The 13,486-nt window shown below is 39.0% G+C and overlaps 1 protein-coding gene across 6 annotated transcripts in view; it reads left to right on the top strand.

Annotated features, from left to right (window-relative positions):
- PDE8B (phosphodiesterase 8B) overlaps window positions 1–11,817 on the top strand; it is an 80,275-nt gene extending 68,458 nt beyond the window's left edge. For 4 of the 6 annotated variants that reach the window (XM_064403836.1, XM_064403837.1, XM_064403833.1 and 1 more), the window contains exons 14-22: window positions 75–239; window positions 992–1,037; window positions 1,473–1,608; window positions 2,814–3,012; window positions 3,981–4,198; window positions 5,168–5,303; window positions 7,412–7,624; window positions 9,134–9,263; window positions 9,782–11,817. In XM_064403836.1, the coding sequence (XP_064259906.1) occupies window positions 75–239; window positions 992–1,037; window positions 1,473–1,608; window positions 2,814–3,012; window positions 3,981–4,198; window positions 5,168–5,303; window positions 7,412–7,624; window positions 9,134–9,263; window positions 9,782–9,897 (1,359 nt within the window). In that variant the 3' untranslated portion in view covers window positions 9,898–11,817. The remainder of the gene's footprint in view (window positions 1–74; window positions 240–991; window positions 1,038–1,472; window positions 1,609–2,813; window positions 3,013–3,980; window positions 4,199–5,167; window positions 5,304–7,411; window positions 7,625–9,133; window positions 9,264–9,781) is intronic. The other 2 variants (XM_064403835.1, XM_064403834.1) reach the window with 1 other exon arrangement.
- The last annotated feature ends 1,669 nt before the right edge of the window (window positions 11,818–13,486 follow it).

The following is a 13,486-nucleotide window of genomic DNA, read 5'->3' as shown; positions in this document are numbered from 1 at the left end:
CAAGAATAAAAATTTTGTAATAAGAAAAAGGCGCCATTCACTTTTCTTTGCCTGCCTCCTTAATCTACTTTCAGGTTATTAACATAATTAACGCTGCCCAGGAAAACAGCCCAATCACAGTAGCAGAGGCCTTGGACAGAGTACTGGAAATCCTGCGGACAACGGAACTTTATTCCCCTCAGCTAGGTACCAAAGATGAAGATCCTCACACAAGTGATCTTGTTGGAGGTCTGATGAATGTGAGTAAAATTAGTAAAGACGAAATTGCTGGACCAGCGTCCTACATCACAGTTCACTGCTTTGCTGTGCCAAAATTTCCCAAGCAATGGGAAGGAGACTTGTAATTCATTACCATTTCAGTTAAGTATTTTGGCTTTTTTAATAGCAGTACTGCAGGATGTAGTAAGCTATGGTCACATTTCAGTCCACTGTGTGAATTCATCCTCACATACAAGTAGACAGACTTGCCACCAGAAACTGTATCCAATCTCTCAGAAGATACTGAAGGAGATACTTTATAGAAACTCGAGAAATATGGCATTAGAGGGATTGCTCTATAGTTAGTACAGTGTATCAGTGAGGTTGCTTTAATCAAACTCTAATTTTGGTCCTGTAACAGCAGGAAGAGACAAATTATCTTAATTTTGTCATGGATTTACTAGTTTTTTAATAGACACTGAGCTAATCCCCACCAAAATAATATAAACAAAATTAAAAATAAATTACAATGGCCAATTTGAATGATGGAGGTGCCAATGAGAGGGTCAAGGCGGGCAATACACTGTGTCTTTAACATCTTTTCTGGAGATCTCAAATCAGTGTTCCAGGGATCCTTTAATGTTTGTTTTGAGAGACCCTAAAACCAGGATTATGCTATAGTGTTGCAGTAAGAGCACTGCTTTTAGTACCCAGGAATAGCATCCAAAGTGCATGTAGTGTTTTTGCAACTAGTGATGCAAAAAAACCAAGATAAACTTGCTTTCTTTTTCAGGATGGCTTGAGAAGACTGTCAGGAAATGAGTATGTGTTTTCTAAGAGTAAGCCACCATTTTAAACTTCCCTTTGCACATGTGACTTCTTTTGTCAGTACTGCTAACATACAGCTTCAGGCTAATTTGCAGTGGGATATATGTCTCTGGAAATGGTTGTCTAAATGAATGCAGCACAAGTGCTAGGCTGCCTTGATTTTGGTGTTGAAACAGGCTCAAACAATTAAAATAATGCATTTCAAAATGTTAGCAAAAAACCAAATTGTCACTCAAAGAAATGTTCACTGATCTTTTTGGTTTATGTTCAAATGCTCTGTAATAAACCTTTCTATTTACAGGCATTTACAGACTTTTTAATGTAAGGAAAAAAAGTTGTTTTTCTTGAAAAATAGTTACTTTCTAAATGGAATTCTGAAGAGGGGCTGTGGTAGTGCAGAGGGAATAATCCAGAAATGTGTTAATTCCCAAATTCCATTTCAACAGATATGAACCTGAGCCATACTCACCTTCCAGTGCCAAACACCATCAATGATGTTCCACCCTGTATTGCACAGCTCCTAGATAATGAGGAAAGTTGGGACTTCAATATTTTTGAGTTGGAGGCTGTTACAAATAAAAGGTACTGGACTCCTTTCCCTGGGTGCCCAGAGAAAGTTTGTTGAAGAGCTGTAGCTCTGGGAAAACTGCAGCAAGACACAGCAAATCTGTGAGAGCTGTCTTGCTTGACACAGATCCACTCTGTCCAAGTGATACTGTTCAATGTAGTCTGATGTTGCCACACGCTGGATGCCCTCCAGATGCCCTCCTTTTTCTTGCTCATATGCAAATGGTCCTGCTGGAAAAAGCAAACCTCTCCCATTCCTCACCTAAATCATCCCACAATTTGGGAAGATCTAAGGCAACTATAGCTTTTGATAATAGGAATAAAAAAATGGGATGGAGGATAAACCAGTGATAGGATCAACAGACTGCGATTTTAAAGCTTATAATGAAAACAGACGTCAGTAGTTTTGAGGTCATGCAGACCGCAAAAATAGGCATGTCATCCAGACAGAAAAGTTGCTTTCATTCCAAGACGCAAAGAATCAAACAGACTACCCGTTCTTATGTGCTCTCTTTGCATAAAATAACCATTTTAGAAATTTGCATTTGCCTGGTTTTAATCTGCAGATGTTGGGGTTTGGTTATGCCTTTCTCTGCTCAGAGGCTCTGTAGGTCATCTTGCACGAGTGAAAAATGTAACTGATGGATAGGACTCTTTCACAGGAGAGAGTAAAAGACAACCCAGAGTGGATCTGGATTTAAGAATCAAAAACATTAGAGGTTTTACTCTGTTTACTGTTTCACACATGGGATTCCTAGCATTGTACAAACACACACACACCCCCACACACACACAGCACTTTACAATTGAAATTTTACCCTTTTTTTTGGCTTAGGACTTTTTTAGCCTTTGGCATGTGCTCAAGTCATGTTCAAAGTCTGCTTTTTCTCCTCAGGAAAAATAAATGGAATTTTGTGTGATTGATAAATACTAAACACAAAAAAAAGGGGGTTAAGGTGTTTTTTTCTGAAGCCACAGGAACTGTTGAAACTCTGATGGAATTGTACAATTTCTACAAAACATTAAAATAACGTCTGAAAGGATGATAGATGCAATAATTTGTAACTTTGTCCTGGCTTTTTAGAGGTTATAGATATGCAATTTAAAAATGTTTACCTACCTCTTTTAAAAGTCTTGGTTTCTTTGTTCAATGTATGACTTTTAGAACATCAAAAGCTCCTTTTTTACAGCAGTGCTTTTTTTCTTCTATTGTTTTTCAGGCCATTAGTGTATTTGGGCTTAAAAGTTTTTGCCCGGTTTGGGGTCTCTGAGTTTTTAAGCTGTTCGGAAGCAACACTGCGGGCATGGCTGCAGGTCATTGAAGCCAACTACCATTCCTCCAACTCATACCACAACTCCACACATGCAGCAGATGTCCTGCATGCTACTGCCTTCTTTCTCGGGAAGGAGAGAGTTAAGGTAGAACCATCACCTAAGAGTTCTTTGGGCTAGGATTTCAGCGTGTTTGCCATTTTATGTGTGTCATCCAGAAGTCAGATGTTTAAATAATGGTCCTGGCTTCATAAACTCTCTGTCCTTGAAATCTTCCTGTGATGCAAGCAGGCCCACACAGCTTCTCTAAAGTCTGTTTATACAAATTTACATTTTTAAGTAGCAATGATGGAGGTGGGGAGGGAACCTGGCTCTTTTCTGTCTCTTGTTAACTGGCTGTAGGTAACAGTTCTTAATAAAGCTTTGCAAAAGCTTTGGAGGGGGAGATGTGAGCTATTCCCCCTCGTACCCAGCAACCGGACATAGGTAAGATTCAAAGCTGTGCCAGGGGAGGTTCAGACTAGACATTAGGAAACATTTTACTTACTAAGTGGTTAAATACTGGCACCTCTGGCTTCCCAGATAATATACAGGAATACTGGCTTCCCAGAGAGGTGGTTGATGCACCACACCTGTCAGTGTTTAAAGGGCATTTGGACAATGCCCATAATAACATGCTTTAACTTTTGTTCAGTGCTGAAGTGGTCAGGCAGTTTGACCAATGATCATTGTAGGTTAGTTCCAAGTAAAATAGGCTATCCTATCCTGTGCTAAAACATAAGGTGTGTGGAGCAGAGTCAATGCAGATACATTCAGGCAAGCATAGAAAGTGGAAGGAAACCACTAGGTCATCTATCCATTGAAGAATTCTATGCAATGATATTGCTCAGATGACAGCAGTGTAAAAAGCTTCATTAAATAAAGCATTTTTAGATAAGGGTAGGAGTGGAAGTTTTGTGGTAGGTAATCTGTGGACACAGTGAACGGAAAATGAATGCAAGGAGGTCAGATCCCTGCTTAAGTTTATATTTGTGCAGTTGTGGGTACCTGGAAATTATCAGGAAATATTTACTGTAATTTTTGTGCCACATTGTAATTTTTCTCTCTTCCTGTAGGGAAGTCTGGACCACCTAGATGAGGTAGCTGCATTAATAGCTGCCACCATTCATGATGTAGACCATCCTGGACGGACCAACTCTTTCCTGTGCAATGCAGGAAGTGAATTAGCTGTCCTTTACAATGATACAGCTGTATTAGAGAGTCATCACACAGCACTGGCGTTTCAGCTTACAACAAAAGACAGCAAATACAACATTTTCAAGAATATTGACAGGTCTGTCTTCTGGATAAGGGGAGTGTCCATGTGTGGACTGCTTATTTGGCCGTTTGGGGCAAATTGAAAGCTTACCTTCTAAACAAGAATACATAGCTTAAATACAGATAATAAAATTTAACTTCTTCTGGAATCCTATGTAGACATGATTTATAAAAAGGTTTTCATTTCCCCCTTACCAGCCCTGTCTTCCAGCTTGTAATTATTAGAAGCTTAGAGAGATGTTTAATAATCTTTTATGAATTACATTAATTTGGTCCAGTTAACACCCTCAAGGCTGCATCTTTGGCCACTGCCTTTTTATTGAAGGAGCCTTGGCACTGCTTTTTTGGGATATGTTTTACACACCAGCAGCTAGATGCTACATGTTGTGTCTGCACAAGGTCCTATGCATCCCAGCACTACTACATTTACGTGGAATCAAAAGCATGGTAGCAGAAGACATGAAGCTCGGGAGAGTTGGAAGCTCCTTGTGGTTGGCTGGGCATGCAAGTAGCCCAGGAGTTCACACAGCATGACTCTAGCTTTTATAGGGACAAGGTGAGAGAGAAAGAGCTTTGAAAGAGACTGACCCCAAAGAGGTAATTGATCTGCCTACCTCCCATGACACTTGTTTTTGAAAAAGTTGAGTTAGCATTCCAAGCTAACACTAACATACAGTGCAACATACACGGACACATTGGTGCCATTCCTGGAGAAGTTATCTTAGTCTTACAGCATTCTGAAACTGAGATGTAAATTTTTGTTGACTTCACAGGATTTTCATTAAGTAAAAATAAAGGAGAGGGGGGAACTTGGAGAGGCATGATCTTGTACATTCCTCCATCCTTAGACTGTTCCTAACTCTGAAGGTGCCAGGTTGTGGCTGAGTTTGTGAGCAGTGTTTTGTAGCACTATGTGAGCAGAGATGAGGAAAAGGCAGAGCTCTGTCTGGCAAGCTCATGAGCAAGAACTCTTTTTCTTTCCTAGAAATCGCTATCGGACATTGCGACAGGCCATTATTGACATGGTTTTGGCAACAGAGATGACAAAGCACTTTGAGCATGTGAACAAATTTGTGAACAGTATCAACAAGCCTATGGCATCTGAGGAGACCAGCCCACATGTAAGTGCTTGCAGGACTTTATGCCTTCAGGCATTTCAGTGAGGTTCTTCCCAGACAACCTTAAGTATCATTTTCATTCACCTTGCACTAATTTGCATTATGGCAATGCCCAAATGACACAAACGGATTTGTGGCCTCACATATCAAAGTGTGAAAAAATATGCTTTTTCTCTTTTCTGCTCTTAGTTAATTTAAACACTTCATTTTACAAGCCTTGTGTTAAAAGTCATCTGGTATTCAGGAAATATATGAGTGCATGTTGTCTTACATGGACAATTCTATGCACGGAGACAGGTTAGCACCTGTTTGTATGGTCCTGTCTCCTAACAGTGGGATTTGTCTGAGCCTAGGGATGTAACTGAAGAACCTCCTTGACAGTTTTGTCTCTGTGTAATCTGGAGCCCTCAAGCCCCAAGGAATAACTTCCTGAGATGTCTCCACTCCTGATTGTATCAAGAAATGTCCAGGCCATTTTGCGTAACAGTTACAAACCCTCATGCTCCAGCAGGATTTATTTCATAAGCTGCCTCTGAGTTTCCCATCCCCTCCTTACCTTCTCTTGCCGCCTCTCGAGGCTGAGCACCCAGGACCTGACCAGGTTCTCCAGGGCAGTGTTACCTGAGGAAAGACTATCTTAATGCACCTTACTGAATATAATGCTTTGCTGGAAACATGCAAAAAAAAAAAATCAGACAAAATTGAAGATCAGCAATGCTAAAATCAAATAGAACTATCTTCTGATAGCTATCCAAAATAGGACTTTGTACTGTAGACTGTTGTGGGTACCATTTACAACTTTAAAGACAGCATTTGGTCATCTGGAATTACCGGCTTCTAGGGGCTGCTGAGCTTCCACAACATGAGCTGGAAACCACAAATGCTGCTGAACCTAGCTCACAATAAACATGAAGGACAGAACCACTTGCACAACGGACTTCTTGTTTTCCCTCAGTATTAGGTTGTTCTGTTCTTTACTGTTAACCGTGGCTCTTTCTGGTTTTGATCTTGAACAGCAGTTAAGGTACAGGGTTAACTTGACAGCTCTTTGCTGGGCTACCCATGCTGAGAAAGGATTAACTGCTAAACATAAAGTTAGAAGATTATTGCCTGAATCAGCAAAAGTCACAGCAAAATATTTCCCCATAAACCACAAAGAAATTAATTTAGTTGTGGTGGCAAAAAGTACTTACATTCAGTTTTTGACTCAAGAGTTGAATTTAGCAGTGAAGGAGGCCAAAATCCCACAAATATATTATTCTGAGAATAGCATTAATGCCACATGAGCAGAGGTGGAGGCCTTTCATCACTCCGTAACTTACCTGTGCCTTTCTAAACTGTTCAAGACCCAGAATATGATGCCACAGCAGACTGGGAACAACTACCTTCTCACAACCACCTGGTCTCCAGAGCAATCATTAAGAAGTTTGGTATTTTACTGTCTAGCAAGAAGAGATTTCTGCAGTCAGTATGCTGCTCCTGTGATTTCCCACTGTTAATCTCATAGATTATATAAAATTTCACCCTCACCGGGAACTGAGATCAAAGATTATTCCAGGTTGAAGGTTCAAACAAAAAAAGCAGTTCTACTTGGAAACATTCTGGAACTGAATGTCAGAGACCTGCTTTTCTGTGTGTAAAAGAAATAGTTGTGCCAGTCAATGCAGCCCCCTGTGCCTGCCTCAGTTTTCTCATTTAGGAATAAAAATCTAACACCAGAAACTCCCCTAAGTGAAGCAGTCCCCCACCATCACCACCCCAACATTTAAACATTCAGCAGTGAGGATTCTTTATGAACTTACAGTTGGTGGATGCACATCCTATCATGGTCCTCTTCCAAGAGGGCTAGGCTGGGATGCACAGAAGGTAACATCCTAACTGATAAAGAGCCTGCGGCATTTTATTTCACAAACTTTGATACTAATTTTGAGAATGACCACAACTGTACTATGTACCTGGGTTATCATCAGTTACTTAGCAAGGCTCCAGTTCTCAGACACCACCTTCTTCTCCAAGTTCCTGCCGCTCTGCATGAAACTAAGGCAGTGGACTGGATGCCGGCTTAGTGCCTAAGTTGGTAGAGCTGACAATGATGCCCTCTCTCCTGCTAGGAGGGGATACCACCACTGGCCCCTGTAACCAACTCTCCTTTACAGAGTGAAGGCAGCAACACTGAATGTACAGCCAACATAAAGAATTTTCCAGACAACCAGACACTGATCAAACGCATGATGATTAAATGTGCAGATGTAGCCAATCCATGTCGCCCCCTAGAGCTGTGTATCGAATGGGCAGGCAGGATTTCAGAGGAGTACTTTGCACAGGTATGTATATTTTTATGATTTAATTATTATATTATACAAGGAAGTGCACATTGGCTGATCTCCTGTTCCACATAGGGTCTCCCTGGTGTCACCACAGAGTCCAGATGTGTTTTTTGTTTGCAGTCAGAACTGGCCCCTCAATTTCATACAGAAGAATTCACTCCAAGCAATTAGCTAGTTTGCTTATCATGAAACTCAATTGTATAGAAAGGTGGAAAGGAGGTTTTACATTTTCATCATCTGACCCAAAATGATTTGATTAGTCCTACTCAATTTAACTGGCTGAAATTCAAGATTTCAGCACTCTTCTTGTCCCATTACCTTCCCTGAAGATCAATGCCTCAGCTGAACTATTGGGATCGCCCTTTCTCTTCTAAGATGGAACATGAACTACTATCACTGTAGGCAGAAAAGTAGTTCAGGCATGTGGGCAGTGTAAATACTTATCACATGGGACGTGTCCAGATAGTACTGGAAGCTCAGCTTTCTTTCTTCACATTCAGTTTTTCTGACAGAAATGCAACCAGCTTCCCAAAACACTCTTTTAGCTCTCTTATTTAATAACTGATAAAATCTTAGCTTTTATTTGCCAGTAATGATGCGGAAATGACAGCTATGAGTGGAGAGGAAGAAAAGTGGGCATGCCTACCTTCATATTCAGGTCACACATGTGACAATTACTACTGAAAGAAAAATGTAGCTACTGCCTGAGACATGTCTGAATTTCATTTTAATCATAGTGAATAAATTTTGTCGTGTCCTAAGAAAGATCAAAGATCACTTATATCTCCCCAGCAGTCAAGGTATCAAAAATTAGCTTTAAATTGCCCAAATTAAGCACTAGCCTCCTTGCAGCAATGTGAGATTCAGAGAACTGTTCTCCTGTTTATTCACCTCTGCTGATTTGAGACTGCTCTGCTGCCAATTCCTGTTTTAAATGCTGCCTGTACTACTTAAAAGGGGATGTTATTCCAAGAAACAGCTGAGGTGATCTGATCCTCCACCATAATGGGTGCAACAAAACCAGTTGGGGACAACTCTTCCAGTTGGGGACAGAGTTAAAGGGCAAACCTTTACTTCCATTTACCTTATCACATGATACAAACAGAGCAAGTAGCACCAGCAAGAATCTCTTCCTACTTAAAAGACAAATAGTTTGTAACACCCACTACAAATGTGGAAAAATGAGAGATCAAACCTGTCCTCTGCTAAAGGAATCTGCAAGCCCATTTTCCATATTTTTAGCTGATGTACCCTAATCACCAGATTACAGCATTCTGTCTTGTTGGAGCTAAGTGCAATCACAGGACTGCAGTAATAAAGAGTACTTGTGAAAGGGAAGAGATGTTGATTTCAGTCCCTGTTCCAGACAAAATAACACACATGAAACTAAGGTTCTAAGGCTTGTCTCAAATCTCCTATTACAATTAATCTAATGCCTTGGCCTCTGCTATTCCAGCACGGAAGTCAGCAAAGCTCTAGTTGCTAACTGGAGTTTTGTCTTCTTAGACTGATGAAGAGAAGAGACAGGGCCTGCCTGTTGTAATGCCAGTATTTGACAGAAACACCTGCAGCATCCCCAAGTCCCAGATTTCCTTCATTGATTATTTTATAACAGATATGTTCGATGCATGGGATGGTAAGTACTGATTTTTCTTCCTTGCTCTGACACAGAGATTTAGAGATTCCTACAATCCAAAATTATTAATCTCAAGCTGGCCTTGCATCCACTTTTTTTCAGAGGCAGTACCCATATATAAGCAGTACAATACAGAATATTGTGCAATCATGACACTGAAGACTGTTTCACTGCACACAATGAAGTTGTGCAGGCAATCTATGTAGAGAAGGAGTAATGGCTTAAAACTAAGCTTTTTTTTAAACCGTGTGGTCTTTTTCCTTTAGCACTGTATTTCTTCTGAGCTGCAGAAACTAAGACCACCAATGGCTGCACGTAAGCATAATTTAATGAAGTCAGCATGCATTTGGAAAGAGATTTTCTTGAAAGAGAAACACACACACAAAAGAAAATCTTTCCCCTTTTAGTATTACTTTAAGGAACTAGAAGAACAAAAGAGAGTAGGAGAATGCCAATTTCAGATCAGGCTGGGCTGTTCTTCTACAAACATGGTAAAACTCTTTTTCCTATTCTTTCAGCATTTGCACATCTGCCTGTTTTGATGCAACACTTGGCTAATAACTACAAACACTGGAAAACACTGGATGATTTGAAGTGCAAGAGTCTCAGGCTCCCATCAGAAAACAACAACTGATACTCAGTCAAGAAAACCAGACCTCTTGCTCTACCAGTTTCACTGTGAATCACTTACAGAAACTCTTGGCTACAAAGGGGATTAATGTTGCTTTTCCAGTGAAATTAAGACTGCGTGACAAGAAGGAAATATTTTACTCATTTTTAAGCTTCTATGAATTCTACAGAAAAATGTTTTTAGAGGCTATAGAAACCACAGATGACTAAGTGCTCTTCGGAAATAATATTTTGTGGCAGAAAATGTACTTCTTAAACTAGTTTCTAATACTGAATATGCACTTGTTGAATCTTGTAGTTGATACAACTGTATTCACTAATGCTTCACACAACTGTTTTTCAGAGAGAGGGGTAATCTAGTCACCAAGAGAGTAAGAATAGCCTAACAAATAAGGATAGAAACTTCCCACTTATCTAGCATAAATTTCTTCAGCTCTGTGAACCATACTTCTAAAGAGAACATGCATAGCAAAACAAGTAAATCTTAATAAATTGAATACATTAAAAATCCAAACATGACACCTTTTAAAACACTTTCTTATTACAGAGATGCTCTCAGAGCACCACCTCTTCTTTCTTTTCCATATAAAATCTTGGTGGAAGTCAATGTTCTCTAAAATTGATCATATAATACAGGAAAATAAGCATGTTCTGTCTAGGTAGTGCCATCCACATGGTTCTCTGCCATCTTGTAGATGTTATCACACAAGTTTTCACCAAATTTTACACAAAAAAACTATAGTGGCACTTGATCACCATACTTTTTTATAAAAATGGTGTTTGTAAACATGGTCATCACTTTTATTAAACTGATCTAAATTTTACGGCAAGTTCATTTATTGTGCTACTTCTAGGATGAACCTATCACTTTTTAAAAGAAGTTTCCAGGCTATAATTTATAAAAGCATTATAATTTGTACTGCTTTATCCTCCTAATAAAATGCTGATTGGTTTTGTGATGTAACAAGTACTTCAAAATATGTATATCAGTTGGAAATCAAACATAGTTCTTCATTAGTTCTAAGATATGAAATTTATGCTAAGGCTTTCAAAGCACAAATGTGTATTTTTGTACACCTCATTTAATCACATGCAGAACACGAGTTCAAATTTTAGACTATTCTCAGATTATTCAGTAAATAAATACTAGCAGAACTGCTGATTTTTAACACTGTGCACTCCAGGCTGCAAGCAAGACTGTCAAAGCTGTGGCTGCAGTTAAAGAAGCAGTCCACCTACCTTGTGCTGTATCAAAAATCAAACTGGGTAAAGGAAAAGGGGAAAAAAAAGCAAACAGCATAGATTGCTATGGAAGAATAGTGACAATGCTGTTTACTGCAGGTAGCTTACATATGTGCCAACCTTTTTTGTATGTTTTGTACCAAGTTCTGAAACAAAAGGCAACATTCATAAAATGTATGTGCAGAAGAATGTATAGAAGCTATATTTTTGTTAGAATTGTAACAGATCCTTACTTTTGTCATAGCCAAGGCAGGTTGCTGTGTATTAAAATGCCGCATCGTGTACATTTGAAGAACGGTGTTTCTGGTGAAGCATGCTTATTCATTCTTTCCTATTATCTATAGCAACATTCTTCAGTGGATTTTTATTCAGAGAAGTTGAACCTCTTTTTTAATACTGTATAGTGTTTGCTTTTACTACTTCTTTATTTAGAACTAGTGCTCTTGGTGGTTTTACCTTAACTATTCTGAACTGAACACTCATTGCAGCTTGCAATAGGGAAAAGAATTTTCCAAGATTTAAGCTTTGTTAATTTAACTTGTTAAATATAGCAACATTGTAAGACCACATCCATGTAAAACATTTAATTCATAATTTTTGTCACACTTCTGTCACACAGAACAAAATGTCAACAGTGGAAAGCATAAAAAAAAATAAAGTTCTACTTGTGAACCAGAACTGAGGCCAAGGCATGAATACAGAATCAATATATTTGTTGCAGGATCTTGCATTTCTTCCCACAGTGAGATTAACAAAAGGAAAAAAAAATTGCATGGACATAGGTCCTCTTTAATAGCAAAACAAATCAGTACAGATTAATCATAATCTGCCAGTTGTGTCAGATCTCCTAGAATAGTCCAGTTTGCTAACAGCTGCTTGTTTCATGCTGTTGTCAGTGCACAGATGTAAAAACAGCCACCTCAGAGTTGTAAAAGTATAAAGAGTAGGTGTGACAAAGATATTTAATTCCATGAGGTGAACATAAGGAATTCAGTATTACTGCAAGGTGGAAAAATATTTAGGACATCAGTTAAATGTATAAGTTCATCTGGTCACCATAATTCTGCTCACTGTATCTCCCAACAGCAAGCGACAAACTCTCATTTAGGAAATTAGTAGGATATATACCTATGTTCTCTGTTACACTCTAAGTTCATTTGTAAAACAAAGAACTCAATACTTTTAAGTCAACCATATTTAAAAGAAGAGACCCTTGGAAGATCTAATGCCAATGGAGTGTATCTGAGAACAACTGGCACTTTTGATAAATATAAATATTTGTACATGCATGCAGGACATTTAAAGCTGAAATTACATCCCTCTAAAATGCACAGTGAGCTTTGTGACTAGAACTATTCAGTTAAAAAGGTCTGTTTCGCTACCAGGTATTCACTTAACCGCAGTCAAATAAAAAGGAAATAGCTGTTCTCATGCTATAAGAAGAGACAATAAAAAAACAACCTTCGTTCTCTCTAGTTATAACTGATGATAGCAGGAGGCTCCCCAAAAAAACCTAACTTTCATAAGCTTTCACTGTAAAGGTGTTGTAACAATGTGTACACACATGCACTATATACAACCAAATAGTTATTTCACAATTAAAACAAGGAAAATGATCCAAAGAGACATTTTATCTCGCCAGCTTCTCCTGGGTAAGCCAAAAATGCAACATCTGCTGAAGAAGACAAGCTGAAGCAATGCAGACTTAACATGCTTTCCTCTCTCAAGTTTAATATCATATACCCAAAGGCATGTTATCCTCAGCTGTAATCCAAATGTCTTTTCTCCATGAGTCAACAGAATAGTCAGCCTTAGCAAAGAACATGCAGCTCAAGCTTTAACACTGATTTAACCTCCCTGAACTGAAAGGAGATGGTAATTTAACAATTCCTCCATCTGTTTTGTGGTTTTGAAATATGCTATTTTGAGCACTATACTCAAGTAACTGTACAACCTAAGGTAGGGAAAAATTACAACTCAAAATCTTACTGCCCCTCTGCCCTGCATTCCAGAGACAATTACAGTCTCATAATAAAACTCAAGAGGCAAATTTGGGCTTCTGAGTGGTAGGAGAAAGGAAAGTGCCCACTGCTGCTGTGGGAAGGAAGCAAGTCTAAAAGGCTCTTTGGTTTCTTCTAGGAAGCTAGGGGCTTTCTCCTTTTCCTTCTGCCCTTGAGAGAATCTGCTTAGCCCTTTGTTTTAATCGCACTAACTGCAACCACTGTATCTGGAGTCTGGAATTATAGCCATGTAGTCTCCTGTCCTGAAAACAATTCTCATTGATTCAAAGGGAAGACACGGCACTGAAAAGATGCACAAGATTTATTCCCACACCATTTAAGTGATGTATC

The sequence above is a fragment of the Passer domesticus genome, chromosome Z, assembly GCF_036417665.1.
Source record: "Passer domesticus isolate bPasDom1 chromosome Z, bPasDom1.hap1, whole genome shotgun sequence".
NCBI classification, from domain to species: domain Eukaryota; kingdom Metazoa; phylum Chordata; class Aves; order Passeriformes; family Passeridae; genus Passer; species Passer domesticus.
Note: the sequence above shows the minus strand (reverse complement) of the source record. Positions and strands in the feature narration are given on the sequence as shown.